At 32.8% G+C, this 20,588-nt stretch overlaps 1 protein-coding gene across 1 annotated transcript; it reads right to left on the bottom strand.

The window, feature by feature from the left end:
• Positions 1–3,480: 3,480 nt before the first annotated feature.
• Positions 3,481–13,084, bottom strand: LOTGIDRAFT_214442 (hypothetical protein; the record flags this gene model as incomplete). Its single annotated transcript, XM_009054152.1, has 7 exons — positions 3,481–3,577; positions 4,446–4,600; positions 7,410–7,527; positions 7,986–8,814; positions 10,446–10,611; positions 10,853–10,979; positions 12,150–13,084. The coding sequence occupies 7 exons, from the start codon at positions 13,082–13,084 to the stop codon at positions 3,481–3,483; spliced, it is 2,427 nt and encodes an 808-aa protein (XP_009052400.1).
• Positions 13,085–20,588: the final 7,504 nt, after the last annotated feature.

Below are 20,588 nucleotides of genomic sequence, written 5' to 3'. Positions count from 1 at the left end.
AATCGGGGTCTTCGAAAGGAGGAGCGCCTTATTTATGATGACAGGGGTCTATATTAAGTGTTGAAACTATTTGGAAAGCGAAAGTGATTTCTTCATAAATTGCAAGAGAAGATTTTCATGGAATGTGGACACTTTCGGTGTGTTTTTGGACATCAAATAAGTCTCGATTACCTAAGAATTGGGCATGTATAGAAAGCTGGGGATTTCGCCTAACGGTTAACCATATTACCTGATTAGAAGGATCCATATTTATCAAAACATCTGTTTATTTTTCAAACTTTATCATCAAGCATGGGATATGGGTGCCATATTTAACTCTTGTGCGCATGCGTACTAAAGGGAGGTAATTCTGACATTTCTTGCCTCCTTCTAACAAGTTTAAAGAGGCACTATGTAGGTTCTAATTCCACCTGAAGTCCTGACAGACTGATGGCAAAGGGGATTTCGTCTAAATTTGACTGGTTCAAGTGGAAAAATTTCCCATTTTAAGAATTTTTTTTTTTTTTTTTTAAATTGTATAATCATTAAATAATTTGTCATACCCGGTACATCTATTCTCTTCATCGGGAAACCACAAAAATTTTAACATTTGTTGAATATCCGAAAAGATACCGAGTTGAAATCCTCAATATTGTAAAGTGTCTTCAAATATTTGGGAAGAGTGATCATGCCATAGTCTTGGCAATAAAGTTCGCTGTGATTATTGTAGAAAAAACTCAATACGAATACAGTTTGTTACAGCCCTTGATTCCTTAATTCAAACAATTTTTGTGATGTGCATAGCAGTGTGCTCTTCTTTTGGCATCATAATATATTTGAATCACAAGAAGTTGCAAAAATACTTTTAAGCTAGACGAGTCTCTTTAAGATATCGGTACATTTTGATAACATCGGTGTATTGCAAGATAGAGTCTTTTTTGTATATTATCTTGCTCTGATTTACATAGTCAAGGCCAAAACGAGTCCAGTAAATTAATCTTCTTTCAAAATATACATATTCGTTGCTGTCTGTAGCAATTAGTAAAATATTGGGTTATCCCCCCTCCCATAGAATTTGCCTCTCGGATTTCAGTCCAATCTATAAAATTAGTATGCAGAATATAGCCTTATACAGAGAAGGGTTTATGAATAATTAAATATAAAAATCTCAACATTCAGTTTGTCGCCAAATTGCATGCACTTTTTCAAGCTCTACATTCGATTTACCGACAAATGTATTACAATAGACCACATTTCATTGAAAAAAGCGCATTTTCAGACAGTTGTATCACATTACAAAATGAAAACTTGACGTATGGTTCCCCTTCAATTCAATAAAATCGTAACGTAGAAATTTAGATTGGCTTCATTAAACAGACTTCAAATTTTAATTCCGAAAGTGTCTGGGGTAGCTGGGACTGTGCTCTGTACTATCGGCTGATATTAGGGTATAGAGTTTTATAAGAGACTCTGGATTTCAGTATTGACCTATAGACGACTATCCCTTATAAACAGAGTTACGAGTCTTGAATTAATAACCCCCCCCCCCCCCCCCCCTCCCTTCCCCCTTCCTTTGTAAATATTATACTTTAAAGGAGTAGATTGTAGTAATCAAGGGGTCAAAAAATTACACAGATAACAGTGCCTCAATTATTGCTGTATCATGTATGTCCTTAAGGTCGTATAGAGGGCCTACATCTTTATTGTTCTAAATGTCCACGTTGAATTTATTTCTAATGTTAGTCACACATGTTATTTAGAACTTTTTTGCCAGTTTATTCATGTACAGGTTGATGCCCTTAGAATCTGCCATTTTATTGATGCAAGCGTCATAGATCCAGCAACACTGAGCAGAGTGAGTTCAAAAAGTGAAAGCAAAATTGAAATCAAAAAAGCTATAGCATGGATTCTCGGATTGGCTATAATGCCAACGTTTAGGATAGATCCTGCAACTCTGCATATTACATCTTCACAATGTAACAATGAGTGCAATGGTCACTATTTTTATATCACAGAATGCCGCGATTAGATTGGATACGCCATCGAATACAGCCAAACATAGCCTTCGATAGAAAGGCTGTAAACATTGAGACTTTGTTTCACAAACGTGTGGCCTCTGATTGGCAGTATTCGCTAGCGTACAATCCCATAAAATCGCTTCATTTATAAACTTCCATGACACAAGAAAGGTGACTATAGAGTCAAAGTCAAAGTATAAGACGAAGTTCGTAATAGCTTGACATTGTGAAGATGGCATATTGAAGACATTATTTTTCCTGCTTCATAAAGACTTCAGACATATATATACTACAATTCTATCGCTAAATATATAGAAGTATATATACAAACACTAACTATATACAAAATGGTTTATTGAAAAATTACAAATGAACGAAATGACGAACATGGCGCTACATAGTTATATTATGATATATTTACAAAACTTAGACGAAGAGATTTTGAACCTCAATCATCCTCAGAAATCTTTGGCTCTTGAACATATCGGGTGGCTCAGAAAAAAACAATAACACTTTTTATTCATTTCAACCTTTGAAGTTAATTTGGTGAAAAGATATCAAGTATATAGATTTGGAGGTCGAAATATTATGGCCTTAGCTTCAAGAAGATTTATAAATAAAGTGGAATGAAGTGAAAAGTAATATCGCTGGCCACCCGATATCACAGAATTTGTCAAATAGTTCGACTAAAAATTACATATTAAATAGTCACAGCCCCATAGAACTGGAATTCAATTTGTGACAGAAGGGACTATATTCGTCAAGGAGGTTTTACCCTTTTGCATGTCTAAGATGAATATTATGTAATAAAATGAAGCCAATAATGATAAATTATAAGGCAAGCTATAAATGACATGAAATGGAGTTTTACATCCTACTCTTGTGCACTCTCTTGATTACAAGAGTAGTTTGATTCCAGTTAACCCATGGTCCCACCAGTTCTTCGGCTTATAGGCCTACCTCGCCGCCTACCTCGCCGCCTTCCTTGTATCATCGACTACAACGATTTAATTGGATTGTACGCCAGAGAATAAGCAAATCTCAGCCTCAGCCAATTTCAGTCCTCGACAAAAAGACTGTAAAAGTTACGGCTTAGTGTTTACAGACTTTTTGACTCCCCGATTGGCTGTATTTGTTGGCGTACAATCCATTCAAATCAATGCATTTACAAACTTCAGAGATACAAGAAAGGCGGCTAATTCAAGGCACGAGCAGAAGGTCGTAATAGCTTGACATTTTGAATATGCTTCAATACAGGCTTTTGTCCCATTTATTTCTGTTGCCTATATACGCCTTTATTTCTTATGGTCTACATATTTGTCGACAACAACGCTGTTAATACAGTCAGCTTATTCCAGAAGCTTACTGTTTTTCATAATCTCCATCGGATTTCTACTTAATATATGGATTTCCACTAATATGAAAAGTTACTTATAAAGCAAACTTTATGAAATGAGTATAGCTTTAGCTTCCATTGAAATATTTAAATAAAAGTAAGCGATATTAATGCTGTGATAACCAAGACTACTGTCGAGGTCGCTCTGTCACCTCCTGCAATTCGACACCGCATATCATCAAACCTGCAATACAGAAATAAATATTATGAATGATAACTTAAAGTAAATCTCTTTCGTTCATTTAGTCCATCACATTTATATCAATCGGCCTAGTCCACCATAGAACTCACCCACTATCAGTTTGGCATCATTACCACTGACCTGACCATGCGATTAGATAACTTAAAATGAATATTTTTGTATATTATATACAGATTTTATCAGCTGTTCAGTGAATGCACTCCTTTATTGTCTGTGAAGTATCTCTTTGTCGTTGTTCAGCGGCCTACAGCGTTCACATTTAACATGCAAAATTTGACTCCAGTAGTTTGAAACGCAAAACATGCTTTAAATATTTATCACTCTGTTGCAATATTTTTTACAAAAGGTCATATTGTTGTACTGTACATCGAACACGATTGTCAACTGTTTCGGGAATACAAGGCACGTTAGACAAACATGTCATTTGTGCACTACTAATTTCAGCTACTGTTACTGACAGCAATTAATAAATAAAATAATTACATGTAATGTAATCACATTTAATCCTACACTGCATTGGGATTAGGAAAAACCCGAGGACCACCTAAGACGAGTTACTGGTAAATATGACATGCCAAGAAGTATATTAACCCATTTTATAGAAGACTATCATTTAGAAGAACATCTTTGAAAGTGGAAAAGTGAAAGAGAGCAGGAAGGCTTCCAACAATTTATGGAACGAAGGAAGAGACAAATGTCACATTATCAAATACAGTCATTGATTTCTGATTGTAAGGTTATCTTCATAGTTTTTTTTAGAAAAAAAAAAGCCTCCATGGCATTCCATAGTATTTGTAAAAGTAACTGTTAATCCGAAAGTTCTGATTTAAAGTAAAAATTAGTTACTTACTTGCTGAATAAACCCATTCTCTTCTTTTCGTATTCCAATTCTATCAGCGATCCTTCAATCCAGAATTTATTATCTTTATGCATATATTCAAAACCCTCTTTACAATCACATCTGTAGGCACCTCGGGCAAATTTAAAGCCAGCCATTGGTCGACACTGAAACGAAAATGAAAGTTATTATATGGAATATCGTTCGGCAGTGTTCGTAAAGCTACATCTGTTGTAAAGCGCTCACGGAACTTTTTTGGTATACTGTTTAACGGAAAATTTTGTACGGATGCTTTTTAAACCATTATTATATAACATAACAAGCTGTGTTAGAATTTAAAGATCTGTAGTTCGGACGCCAAATAAATTGATAAATAAAATTGATATTTTCCTTGTAAAATAATCTCAATGAAATATCGTGAAATGAAATGACGTTTCACGTCCAACTTATTTGCACCTGATTGGGGTATGAAAACGCACGAAATATCATGCTCAACCACGTCTGAAATGCTAGCAAATAGTGCTTAGTACAATGGCAGTTGACAAACTTTTTATATTAGTTGTGCCAAACAGTAAATATAATGAGGAGAGGATGAGTTATCGTTCCTCTGATGAAAATTCTCTCCTTTTACATTGTATAGGGGTACGGAGAGGGGAGGGGGTTAATGGTTTACACTCCAACTTTATTTTTAACGAATTTAAAATATGATTTGTATACGTATTTGCCCAAAAATATATGGAAGATAGCACCAAATCAATAAAAAAATTTCGAAAATCTTCTCAGACACTCCATGAGAGACCCCCTATTTGTACTCTCTGTCTCGGAAGGCTGGCGCCGCCCTCTGATACAGCTTTTACTTAAACTATGTCTTTTTTTACACCCACACCATAAAAACTTCACTACATTTTCTAGGTATTTTGTTGCAGTTTACAGAAGGCTCTATTGTATACGGAACATGATATGCTGAACCTAATTATCATAAAATAAGTAATGTATAATGGATTTCAAAAGGTGAATAAAAGAAAAGACATAGAATTACAGATTAACAGTTATATGTAATCTGATAAAAAAAATACGCCTATTAAAGGTAGATATGTTAAAAAACTCATTCTCGAGCTAACTACATTCTTAAATAGCTGTGACCTGAAGATGGAGGATACTCATGCAAAACTGAATAACTCATCTGTATAAAAATAATATATTAAAAATTTCTCACAAGTATGGGTAAATAATTGCCTCGTTTTTACAAAGTCAAGGTCAGTAACTCAAAAACCAATCGCTACCAAAACGAAAAGGCGAGTCGTCAATGAACTTCCAAACGCGGATGATTAAGAATACACATTGATAAGAAAAATCTTAAAGTAATTCCTGTTTCAGAGACCAATATTAAAGTGCACTTAAATATATCCGTTATAGATGTGATGTGATCTTTAAATAAAAGGGTCAAGGTAAATATAAAAAATATCCTTATTCAGCTATTGACCCACTTATTCACAAAAAAATCTATTCGTGAAAATGAAACCCTTTTTCAGGTCTCGAAAGAATAAATAATGAAGAGGAAAGATCAACCCAGTGTCTACTGATCTATATCGACGCCGAGTAGTCGGATCAAACAGGGTCAATTTTAATGTCCTTAAATAGAAATTGGACCATCGTGTCCCCATTCTTTTCATTGAATGATCTAAATAACAAAATTGGTACATATTTCACAGTTTTCCGTAATATAACCCTAAGCCTTTCATAGAGAACGACAAGAGTTTGTGTGTTGGTCCTTGATGAGTAAAATTATACAGATTATCTACTTCAGATTGTAATTCTATCTGCTCTAAGAAGTTTAAAGTTTGAATATTATTTATTCATTATGGTATAGGCCAGCCCTCACTTGATCTTTTGTCAATTAGAACGATATAGTCTGAAGTTTGTTCCTACACATTCCATTAGTCAGATCTATAGGTCTCATATATAAAGGGACTATTGCACCATTCTTTTTGACCAATCATACTTAAGTCTCAGAAACAGAAAATTTTTAGCTAAGCCAACCAGTAATAGTGTTCACAGCTCACTCTGTCGACATTTGAGCCTTCATATTTATGCATGGCCAGAATGTTAAAATGAGTCGTCATTTTAAGATAATCTGTGACATGTAAATAAAATATAGAAATAGTGAGTCAAATGCCTAGTTTCAGATATTTTGGAAGTAATTCTGCAATTTTCATACATTTCTAGTAAATTCAAAGACTATATGTACATATTTTCAAGACTCACATCAACCCCCAGAAAGGCGCATCTGTCCCTATAACATCAAAATCTGATTCAAAGCATAACAGAGTTTGGGAAATGTTTCCACTTAAATTGGCACACAGATCTTTTATTGTTCTTCACAATAAGGAAATAACGACATCCAAAATTATATGTCAGTAAAGTTATTCTAAGTTGGCATTGTTACCCAATCAATATAACATCATAAAGACGGCTTATACGACGATATTATTAATATCAATATTCATTTATTAACAGTTCGCTTATTCAGACGTTTTTTTGATTGATATTAAGTAAAAACCTTGTAACGGTCTGTCTATTTCTGACCCCCTTGTTCTATATTTACATGTTTTTTTAATAGTGCATTAGTATAACTATATATGAACTATATAGGTCACTAGGTACTAGGTAGGCCACTTTATCCCGTCAAAATAAATGTCGGTTACGAATTATCATCTACAACAATCTTATAAAATACAGCCCTTGAATATCCTTTTGCATATTCCCCTTTGGCTGCTTTAAACATGGTACAAACTACAAACAGGAACGAGTGTACTAATACACAGAAATTAACAGAACCAAACATTTAAAGCTCTGTATTTTAGAGTAAATTGCAGAAAAAATGGGAAAATCTGAAGAGTGCATGTCTGATCTCTACATCAAACTGCGCATTCAGATTGCCACAATAAAGATATGTAACAAAATACAGGCGCTTACCTTTGTGGAATCCTGGTCACATCGCGCAGTATTTTTAAAAGCATTGGCTACATGGAATGGTTGTGGACATTGGTTGATCTCTATCAAATCTAAAGGTACATCTACTGTTACAACTCCCCTGAAATATACAGAAATAGACAATGGGGATAAGCTTAGGAATGCCCTTGTTGGACACAATGAAAAAAGTCGAGGAAGCAAGGTGCGAGAACAAAGCCCACTTTGTTGCAGAACTATAACAGGGTTCTCTAACATTTACGATGGAATGGTAAAAACATAAAAGCCCATGTGTGTAACGGAATTTACCACAGTGCCAATTCGCCCAATTGAAGGATTAGCTCTACAATGGATCTGGTGTTTATATTTAAACACGCCAATCTACCAAATCTTATTCCTGGCAAGTGGAGCTCACTTAGAAAATCCAAAAATGTCAAATGTCTAAAAAAAAGTAACAATCAGCATGGACCCACAAGTTAGACAACAACTGTTTTGGATGATGACATTGAAGCCTAGGTGGACAATGTCATTACTTCATCATTCTATGGATTTTTCGAAATACCTATGTATGCATGTACTTACTTGAATTGTATCTTCCTTTTAACCCCATCCCAGCCAAAGAATGGAATTACATAAGTGACTATCCAGCGGTCAACACGACCATCACATTTAAATCTAGGGTTAGTCCAATAACCATCCTTATATTCCGGTGCTTTATACCTCAGTGGGAAATGTTCGAATCTGATTCTGCTGTCACCTTCTGGATTCGATCTGATATGGGGTCGAACCTTGTAGGTTTTCAGTCCAGCAATGTTTGTCAACCATCTTGATTTGACAACTGCAAACCAATCCTCATCAACATAAGGTTTGTCCAACCCAGCACTGTCAATAGCATTGTAAGCACCATTCTTTCTGAAGGCTAACGGTCCGAAGTACTCCTTAACGGTACCATCTATATTATAAAATTGATTCCTATCATAGAAAAGTCCACTGGATAAAATTTTAGGGTTTCCCATAACATTGGCAATAACTTCTCCAAATAGATGATCTTTATGTAACCTGCCACCACCTCGTAAATTTCCGTAATTTTCGTCAACGTCTGTATTTTGGAGAAAATTGCTCAGAAAGTGGGCAAGTCGGAGAGCAGTTCTTGCCTCTACTTCAAACTGTGTGTCCACGCCATAAGCTACACTTCCTGGGAAGGACAAGGTATTGTCTGGCAAGTCCTTGCAATTTTCAGGAGTAACTGAGTCTTTTTGTCTCAAGATTCGTAACATTTTTTCAAACGCTGCATAGTCATATGTTACTGATCTCTTGCGACGGGTATGGAATTTCAGTCTCTGAGATGCTGTAATTTGTTTTTTAGGTTTTGGTTCTGGTTTTGGAGGGGGTGGAGGAACTTGTATTTTTACTCGACGAGGTTTAAATTTCAATCGTTTTCCCTTTTGATTCTTTGGACCAATTATCGGGCCATTGTGATCCACCGTATCATTAAAGGATTGTAGTTTTCTACTGTGGTAACCCTCAACGTGGGAAGTGTCACGTTTGAACTGAAGAAAGGTGTTTCCTCCACTAGCACCTTCGACAACAACATTTTCAGCTCCTGGATTATCAACAACTGGAAGAACTTGTAGATCTGAAAAATGAATAAATGAAATGATTAACATTCTTGTACACCTGACGACACAATACTAATATGTCAAATGTCTCAATGAATGGATGAATGAATGAATGAATGAATGAATGAATGAATGAATGGATGAAAATCCTTGTACATGTAATTAAATATCAAACTATTCTGAGCCATTCAAATATTTATAATAATTCATAGATGTCAATGTTTATTATGTAGAGAACGGTAGGGTTGGTGAATCATACTCACCCCACCGAAGTTTTAGAAATAACAATTTAATCAGATTTGCAAGACTATTCACAGTTTATTATTGAGCAACGCTATTGTGTGATATGGATATAGAATCGATCTATTGCATACTGTTATTAAAACCAGATTTATTGATCGAATAAGAAGCATGCCTGGCCTTGATAAACACACAATGGGAAATTCACTGGTTTTGCCTGATCGAAATATAACGACTTATTACTCAGAGGTGATATATGACATAACAATGATTATTCAGCCAACTGTTAAACATTTATGACTGACCCTTATTCATTTTCTATGATCCTTGCAATTTGTCTAATAACATGTGCAGGAATACCATACCAAATGATCTATTATTCTGTAAAGATTATTTGGGTAATATATTTGCATAAATTTTGAATATCTTTGGCCTCGCATATAAGACCTTGACTCAATTCTTTTATTGACTCACTAACTGGGTTTTATGGTCATTATTTCCAAGAGAGTATTAACCTGATTTGTCAATAAGGGGAGGGTTCTCCAGATCTGTCAATAAATGTGAATGATATATGTGTCAATTCTAAATTTTAACCAATGTTATAAAAGAGAAAAATGATAGTAAACGACGGGTTTTATGATTTACAGCTGCGACCTGTCAGCCACTGCAGTAAGGTAAAATCAATATAAGCCGAAAAATAAAAAGCCTGTCATTGATGTTATCCTGCATAACCAAAAATAGAAAATACAATTTATTCATTAATTCATTTAATCCTGCATAACCAAAAAAAAGAATATTTATTTATTTATTTATTTATTCATTAATTCATTTAATCCTGCATAACCAAAAAAAAGAATATTTATTTATTTATTTATTTATTTATTTATTTATTTATTTATTTATTTATTTATTTATTTAATTATTTATTTATTTATTTATTTATTTATTTATTTATTTATTTATTTATTTATTTATTTATTTATTCTGTATTTCAATTTTATTGATTTATTTTCAAATTTACTCTTTTCTAAACCATTTATTTTCAATTTCTCCATCAAATTGATTTTCTTTATCACATTTTATTTACCATTTAAGTCAAATATTTTTATTTATTCAATCGCTATATTATATTGATTTGGTATATTCATTAATTGGGAGCCACAAGAGACAAAACATATCTTACGTTGAACTTCACTGCAGGAGAATCCTGTCTTGTACTCTGTATCTGTAGCCTGTTCGATATGTTCACCTTGGAAAGGAGGGTCAATCCACACTGGATATCTTCTACCAGGTTTACAGGCACAAACATACCCGCCTCTCATAAACCCATATCCTATTTTATTCTTGCACTGAAAAATAAATAAATAAAAACCTTATAGTGACTGCTATAACTGCCCCATGTCGTTACATCGACAAAGTCAATGATATACATCTAAATGAAAGACAAAGCCAGAGCACGGTTACATTCTCATTCTCTGTGAATGAGAATTCCTTGCTGATAATTCATTTACACAATCTATATTATCTATATCTCCTTTTTAGATTTCGAATTTTCACAGCAATTATTATCATTTTGATATTTATACTTACAGTGGTTCCAGTTTTACATCTATGTATACCAGAGAGATAACTAGGACCTGGGTTTCCTGTTCCAGGATCACAGGAATTAAAATCTATCATATCCCAATCTATATCCATCACAATCACACCAACAGTTCTATAATACAGATATCATATTCAGTTTAACAATGTAATTATACAATACAATGATACCTACCTAGTCTGATCTAATATATATCAATATTCAAGTCTGTTATGGCACTATTTCTAAGTCAGTATGTAACAAATAACGTCTTATTAATCAGTCGGTTCTGATAAACATTTTTCAGTTCAAAAAATATATACAAATATTAATGTCTGTTCTTAAAAGTACAGATATGAAAGTCTGTTCTTACAAATATAAATATCAAAGTCTGTTCTTAAAATTTTTGATATTAAAGTCTGTTCTTACAAATATAAATATATAATTCTGTTCTTACAATTATTCATACTAAAGTCTGTTTCTAAAAATATGTATATTAAGTTTGTTCTAAAAATTAGAACAATTAAAGTCTGTTTTTACAGTTAGAAATATTAATGTCTGTTCTTACAATATCTTAAAATACAATTATAAATATTAAAGTCTGTTCTAAAAAATAAAAATATTAATATCTGTTCTGCAAATTATAAATATCAAAGTCTATTCTTACAATACCAATTATAGAAATTAAAGTCTGTTCTTACAATATTATACAATTATAAATAATAAAGTCTGTTCTAAAAATTATAAATGTTTATATCTGTTCTGAAAATTATGAATATTAAAATCTATTCTAACAATTATAAATATTAATGTCTGTTCTTACAATTATAAATATAAAAGTCTGTACTTATAATTATACATATAAAAGTCTGTTTTTACAGTCAAAAATATTAAAGTCTGTACTTATAATTATAAATATTAAAGTCTGTACTTATAATTATACTTATAAAAGTCTGTTTTACAGTCAAAAATATTAAAGTCTTACAATTAAAAGTATTAAAGTCTGTTCTTACAATTATAAATATTAATATCTGTTCTTACAATTATAAATATTAAAGTCTGTTCATACAGATGTAAACATTTCAGTTATAAAATAACATTTAGGGTCAATTTAACATAAGCTATCTATTTTAGTGTTTCAGTAATTTGATTGCTTGATTAGTTCGTTCGATAAGTGATTCCATTAACCAATCAGATTTCTATATTTCTGATATCTATAGTTCTATAATGGACATTAATGAATTTATTCTAGCTATGAATTTATTCTAGCTATGATTTTGTGACATTGGAAATGAAAAAGCTCACCTTGGTCTTCGCATGTGTGTCCAATTAGAATATCTGGGCATATAATCAATTATTGGACTAGTGGCACTAAACATCCATTTCCCCTGAACGCCACAATCAAAATAAGGTTTCGTATAGGTCACAGGAAACATTTTGATATCCTTTTCGTTTTGTCCGGGAAGAGGTGGTCCGAAAAACGGATGTGCGATGTAATTATCCTCCGTAAACTGTCCGGAAACGTTTGAATATCGGACACCAACACTATATGTAAACTTAGTCACGGAATCCTTCTCAGCTGTTAAATCCGGTAGCCAATTACTGTACCATGGATTCATTTTATAGCTCGCTAACGTATAATTTTTACCGTTTCCAGCTCCCAAATCCGTTACGGCTGCGACATTCCGGGTCGGTTCTCGGAGAAAGTTATCCTGATCCTGATAATCATCCCATCGGTAGGCTTTAGGTCCAAATAAATGGAGAGTGTTATTAAATGGAAGGTTACTGTACCAGTTGGGATATGTACAATTGAAATCGAATATTATAGCACTAGCGTTTATTCCAGTTGGATTTGCGTTTACGTCTGCGGCTACGGAAAAATACATATATAACCAGTTAGGTTGTAACGAAAAATCGTTTGTAGAATTCATTTTTTGAAGAATATAACTGAAGAAGAATGCTCGATTTAAAGCCATATTATGAAGATGTATAAGGGAAGTTCTGTTCCGATACCAAACTCGGTTCAGTAAGTTATTATAAAAGGGTATCTGGGTCACCAAATCTTCCCTCATCACCATTTCAGCCTTACTCTTTGATCTACAGTTCTGATCATCTACCGAGTTATAAATTTCCTCCATTTCATCGAATTTATCATATCCCATCCAATCATACCGACCACCTTGTACACTAACCAATATCACCAGCACAAAAACCCTCAATAACCACGGACATATATCCATCTTGGCGATTCCTCACTGATAATCACGACATTCCTTGACTTGTATCTCTAGACCACTGAATAGAAAATAAAAAAAACTGAAATACTGGTACTATGCGGTTTATATAGCTAACTACTACGTAATGTGATTTCACAAGATATTAATATGGCTTATGTCGAAGTTAGTCCGAAACTGGTTAATAATTTGGAAGATGTTGATTACCATAGGAACAGCTACTAGCTACTAGTATATGAATATTTGTGTTTGGAATTTTAAACATGTTTGCATAAACCCGATCCTTTAAGCTTTGATTTTTTTGGGAATGTTAAAAAAATTGTGTGTATTCAAACCCATAATATTGTGCTCCTGTCCTTCTACTCCCCGGATCGCCTTTTTTAGGAGTAAGTTACATCGAACACATGTTAGCCCATAGAAGGCTTTAAAATCCGCATAAACCAAGCCGACATCTATCAAACATTTACCCGAGACAACTCTTAATATTATACAGGTGGGCCAATTTCATAGAGTCGGACAGTTTCAGACTAAGACACAGTCAGCTAAGCGTGGATTTCATTATAGTAAGTATAGAATTTGAAATTATATTTCAATTCAAATAATGAATACCGAGCATTAACTTTGTCACACTACACTGTAATCTGATGCAAAGGCTGCTTTATGATATAACCTATATAAAAATAATAATATTGTACACAGACATAAAAATTTAACCTAATTGACAAAAAAATGATTATTTAAATGTAACATAAATGCAACGCGTATGGTAGGCCTAATTCAATATGAAGTCATTATATTGGGTGGCCCAGAAAAAAGTAATACGTTTCATTTCAGGATGTTTCTTCAAGTATCAAAGCTAATATCATTATATTAAGACCTCTTAATTATAGATATATTAGACATCTTTTCACAATCTCTCAGCTTCGTGGTTTGAAACATTTTGCAATGGCAGCATTTTAAGAATTCGTTTTCAAAATTTTCAGTGCTACTTTTTGAAAAATCCTGAAATGAAAAGTGTTAGCGTATTTCACAGTCTTTTCTAATTCTATTATGTTATCGAACTTTCACAACTTGTATTTGTTCGTTTTTGTACTGAACTGCATTAAGTATATTCTAAGGTCCATATATCAGTTTTATAATTTTTATAAACCTTGCACCAGTTTGATTATATTCAAAAGTATGTCGTCATTCATTCCAGAAAAAAAAAACGTTAATGGCTTACCCTGCGATCTATCATTGGAATATTAATTCTTCTAATTTTCTCCAATCATAATTCAGATTTAAATATCAAAATCATGAAGATCACATATTGTTTTTAAATCTCTGTTCGATCTAACATAATTAATTATGACAAAATTATTATTATCGCTCTTCCCCGAAGCGAAAAACAAATGCATCATAGAACAAAACAAAATATTGCCCTACCTATTTCAAGTTAATGGTTTCCAGTAGAAAATAGAAGCTCTGAAAATGAATTCAGGAGGACTGAGAGGTCATGACAGAGCAAGAGAGTGACAAAAACAAAATGTAACCAAGGAAGTTTGGGGGAATATCCACTGTCTTAGATTAATTAACATGCTATTGGACTTATCATCCGATTAACTGGGCTTTAAATAGCCAAATTAAGGCCTTTTCATAATGAACATTGTATATGGTACAATTAGATGAATCGTTAATTAGGGAAACATGTAATTACAAGTTTTTTTTGTTTTGTTTGAAATGAAACGTTAATGAAGACGGTCAACACCATGCACTACCTGTAGTGTTTTGCAAATTTTTAAGGCCAGGGGAAATCAATGTATAATTATGGAAATTTTGTAAAGACGAAGTTAATTTCCCAACCAATATGACGAGCTGTGGGGTTTGTGTAATTTTCTTGGTAACTATAAAGGCACAGGAACTGTTTGCAGAAGATATGTGTTCTTACTTTATAGTTGGTGAATAAAATATCATTTTGTATTAGTTGGAATTCCTATAATCAGCATGCAAGTAATCGGGGAACAACAAAAAAGAGAAAATAGGGTTGTGATTTGTTTATACCCGCTCTGTAAAACTTCTGTATCCTCACTGTGATTGGAGTCCAGATACATTCGTGATATTAGTCCCGCGTAGGTGCTTTACTGTCTCTAATTTTTCTTTACGATACCATAAAATCCTGACCAGATTACTGCGAAAGAGAGGCAGTCGATTATTGTTATGAAAATCGTGGTATAAGGAGAGTATCCAACTTACAGGCATGACAAACAGAAAATAATACTAAGTAATTTTCATTTACACAATGTTTCATTGTAATGTGCAGTAAAATATTATTTTCGTTTTTTCATTATTGAGACACCATACATCTGACACGTTCGCACGGAAACGACCAATTAGGAAAATAATTGTAATATTTCTTACATTTTTATTTTAGTTTTTTGAAGGACATTTTATAGTATAATTTATGAGTGTGTATCCGATCTCTCAATTGTTTATTTATACTAACTATATTTGGCCCTTCAAAACTCCAAAATAGAACTAATCCCATAATTATAGCCTATTCATTACCTCATATTATATACGTCAAATTGAATGATATTAGGATTAGTGACGTAACGAAGATGATTTGCTTGAACAGCTAAATTCGAAGTGGTTTTGATTGGTTTTTTTATAATTTTTGGATAGAAACAACTCTTACACAAGAAACAAAATGAGGGGAGGGGGCTCGTTTTTTGTGATGGAATTAATAAATTTGATACCCAAGGAGGCTCACATACGACATATTTCACTTTTTATTTTGAATTCAAAACTTTAATATAAAAACGTAAATTATTTTTACCTAGGTGAAAATTATGTGATAATTCCGATTATTTTGTATTAAAAACTTTTTTTTACGTTTTTTACAAGATGGAGGCTGGTCATATGGACTTCAAAAGGTTTTAATTAAAAATTCGTTGATTTATCACCTAGGTAGACATTTAAAGTTTTTAATTCAAAATTACACGAAATATCACACAATTTTCACCTAGGTGAAACTTACCATCACCTAGGTGAAAATTAAAGTTTTTAATTAAGAATAACAGGAATTATCACTTAATTTTCAACCAGGTGAAAATATTAACCCACCAAGTAAAAATTAAAGTTTTTGATTCAAAATACAAAGTGAAATATGTCATATTTGAGCCATCGTGGACACCACAGTACTAATACGTCTTTATATTATATGATAAAAATACAAATGCAAAATTTCAAAATTAATACTTGTATATTTCCAATGGTCTACAGTTAGTTAATTGGCAAATTGTTTTTTTCAGAAAGTTTGTTTGTAATAAACATATAATAAATACCTGTTATTGATATCCTAATATAGATATTGTCAACTGTAGCTTATCCAATGACAAACTGGTATGAAATTTGAACAACAAGGTGTTATACATCGAATAAACTAATACAATAAACTGCTCGTGAACAAATATAGTCCTGTTCTCAGACACAGCTGTAATTTTCCCCTCACTTTTTAAGGTGATATTACCCCTGCTGACTTAAAGGAGTTGTAAAGAGGTTTTCAAAACTTTTTTTATTGGTATTTGGGACACCGATAGCACCGATTTGCAATCAATGTCCCTGATACACATGAAAGGTTTAGAAAACCTCTTGACCATCTTATAATATAGACAATAAAAGGGATTTGCTGATAGAACTCAATACTACCTAGATCTATCTTTAAGGTATATCAGCCTTCCCAGCAAATATCTAATCAGCTATATCCATTCATCTATATTTTGATATGAAATGAAGTTTTAAAGCCATACAACCTACCTAACTTTCTCTGCACCTTGTTGTGCTGATTTAAATGCATTGAAGTTTAAAAAATGGTTAAAGTCTCATAATTTGTTTTAATGGTGTGTTACAAGTGTATTTTATGTTCTTTATCTCATGTTCTACCGACATGGAGATCTAAATATTAAATATGCACGTTTCTATCTGATGGAACATTTTTCTAGTAAAGTATTTCTTAGTGTTATACATAAGTGTATACAGTTCGTCTGCAATTATATGTTTATTTATAATTATTCTAAATTTATTTTTAATATATTTCCTTTTCAATTTTCAATTCAGAAACGTTTCCAAACAGTCTATTCCCATTCATGTTTTGCGAAATATAAATGCAGAGGACGTAAAATAGCTAGGAAGCTGACAGGTCTGTGTCGAACAGGTCTAGTTTCATTTCAATTTTTTTTATTGATCAGCTTGATGTATCCCTATAACGACCCTTATGGTTTTCATAGTTCGAGTTATATTTGAAGGGATTATGCGATTTTCGGCAGTTGTTCTTCTCAAGACTATTTACAAATATTCAAGACCAAAACCAACCCCCGAAAATGGCGACACATGGCATTTAAACTCTTTTTGATTGAATATTTGAAGAATGTAAAAATGAACTTTTAAAATATCACTTTTTCATTATGTAACATTTACCAATGGTCATATTGTAGACAGAATGTCACTTTGTTGTATGTAGATCTATGCGTTCAGAATATTTTCTATTAATGAATTTGTAACATGTAGAATTTTGTATAGCATTTTTGGGTGGGTGACTAGCGTGTTAAACCCTATGAGAAATGAACCCTACATATCCGACTCTCGACAGTTTCTGTAAATTGATTATGTTTACGATTGGCTTGATACAAAATTACTGAACAGGAACTCGAAATAGACAACCAAATTCAGAGTACCGTAAAGTTATGCTGAACTATTCTTATACACTTTTTGCTTTTATGACTTGAATAAACACACATTCAAGAGTAATATTAACATTTCTCATTAGCTAATACATTATGTATGATGTCATCCGTAATTATTCATATTAAAAATATAAAATATAGGCCTATAAATCATATAAAAATCGATTATAATTGGCTCAATCAAATAATTTCCATATTACATTAAATGATATGTTCAAATTTGTTGCAAGATCGCATTGAACTTCGAGTAATTGCATTTGTCTTGTGTTTCAAAGCGGAGGAGCATACGTATGATTCTTACATGTGTTATTTCCACGTAGGAACCATAGTGCTTAGTTTCGTATGAGCGGAGAAGGTGAAGAAGCTGTCAAGAGGTTAGGGCCGAGTAATTGTTTTTGTATACATCCTACACCATGCCCCCTCCCCCTCCTACCATAATTCTTAGAAACTCTTTTGCTTATAAGTTTTATTCGATTGAGATTACATCCTCCGAATCCTAGTAGTCATTAATTCTGACCGAGACTTATTTTGTCTCATCTGCTTACAATTGATAAATCAAATAACTTTACACGATTACTTCAACCTTAATCGTACTCCACATCGAGTTACTTTTTAAAAGTGCGAATTTTAACCAAACAAAACCAAACACCATCCAAAGATGGTTTCTTTCAATTTTATAGTCCGACTAACCCGTACCTCGAACGTGATAAACGAATGGGAATATCACATCAAAAGAACGGGTAGGACCAGATTCGTCGGGCTAGACATTTTATAGATTAAAAGTGTTAAAAAAAAGTATTACATATACTTATTAACGAACTTTCAAAGACCAATTTTAATTGCTTAATTGTTTTGACATAATATTGTGCTCCGACTCGTATCAACGTCGAGACCTATCCTCGGCAGTTTCCGTAAGGCTGAATATGTTGCAACTTTAACGGAGGCCGTTTGGAATGCTGGAAGTTACTCACTGTTCAAGTAATGTTCAACTCACGGAAACCAACGAACAATGGCAAAGTAATGGCCGAATGATTGTTGAATAAATGACTGAAACCCAATAGTTCAGTTTTGATATGTCATTTACCTCTCGTAATTTTGTTTATGTCAAGTGGTAGTAGCTTAGCTGTTGGGTCGTCTATCATTTTTCGAAAAAAGTTTATGTGTGTTTTTGTTTACTAACTATAAATTTAGTTTAAATGGTACTTGATGGCAATTTCTCCAAGTTACAATTGAGTGAGAAGTTTTTGTGCAGTATATTAAAATTATTACCCATATTTTAAGATATATAGTCCTCGAAATATTCTATCTAAAATGGAAGTAGGCTTTTTTTTAATTTGAGAACACAGTCAACCACCTAAGACCAACTTTGCATTCACATTGATGAAGGGCATTTATATATTTGTAGTGCAATAATGTATAGTCACAGTTAATTCGTAAAATGGTAAATCGGTCACTATGATTTAGTCACAGCGTAAATTGGTCACAATATCCTTTGTCAAATTGGTAAATTGGCTACAGTATGGTCACAATGTAAATTGGTCACAATAATTTAGTCCCCATAATTTAGTTCCCCATACGGTAAATTGGCTGCTATAGTATGGTCACAAGGTAAATCGGTCACAATATTTCAGTCAAATAGTAAATTTGTCACAAGGTAATGGTATAGTCAAAAAGTTAATCGGTCACAATAACTTGGTCACAAGGTCAATAGGTAAGGGTAATTTGGTCACATGGAATTCATAAACAATATAGTCATGAAGATAATTGATCACAAAGATTTGGTCGCATGAAAAATTGGTCACAACAATAATCAATAGAGCGACAAGGAGTAAGTAAAGTTTGGTCAGATTGTCCTGATCCGAGTGACCTGACACCTTGCGGTTTTTGAAGGTATCCATTTCGTACACTAAAAGAAAGGGAGTAAAAGAGTGAAGATCAAATTCTAACTTAGATAAGAATGAAGATATCGCACAATGAAATATGAAGAATGTACAAATATGTATTTAATATTAGATGTCAGCCTAAACTATTGTCTATATATAAACTTTAAATTAATATATAAAATATTGATATTAATCTACGTCCTTCTTGTCTCATCACGAACTGCCCAGTTTACTAGCCTGCAATCTATACCAAAGGTGATGTTTCTCGTAAAGTCTTTTTTAAATAATAAACTAAAATAATGTTATTAACGATGTAGATTATTGGATACAATAACATAAAATTATGTTTTAATATTTTATAGATTATTGACAATGGAGAATATTCGCTATATGTAGATTTTTGGCAATGTAGATTGTAAGATATGCACATGAAACGCTCTTGCAAAACCAAACGATATCAATTGGACAAGATTATGATTACTGGATATGTAGATTATTGGTAGATAATTAGCAATGTAGATTATTGGTAGATAAATAGCAATGTAAATTATTGGTAGATAAAACAATACCAAAGGAAATCAGTTGAATCAGAAAGGTGCCCATGTCGGCTGTCACATTCAACAGACTGTACATTGATTTCAAATTGCCCTTTGCACTTTGTGAAGTGAATTGAAGAGATATGCACTTAAAAGCTGAAAGGGGAAAACTGTTCAGGATATGTGATTTCAGTAACATAAAATTACTCAACCGAAAGCTATGCATTCACAATGCATGAGAGTGTATAAACGTCAACATGCATTGCAATTGAACTCTTGCAGAGAACTGAACTTTTAGTGAACGAAAAGAAATACTTCTAAATATTTTGATTATAAGACCTGGTCTACACTTAGAGGGATTGTAAAGAGG

The sequence above is a fragment of the Lottia gigantea genome, assembly GCF_000327385.1.
Source record: "Lottia gigantea unplaced genomic scaffold LOTGIsca_21, whole genome shotgun sequence".
NCBI classification, from domain to species: domain Eukaryota; kingdom Metazoa; phylum Mollusca; class Gastropoda; family Lottiidae; genus Lottia; species Lottia gigantea.
The sequence above is the reverse complement of the archived record's forward strand: the minus strand, read 5'-3'. Positions and strand labels throughout refer to the sequence as shown.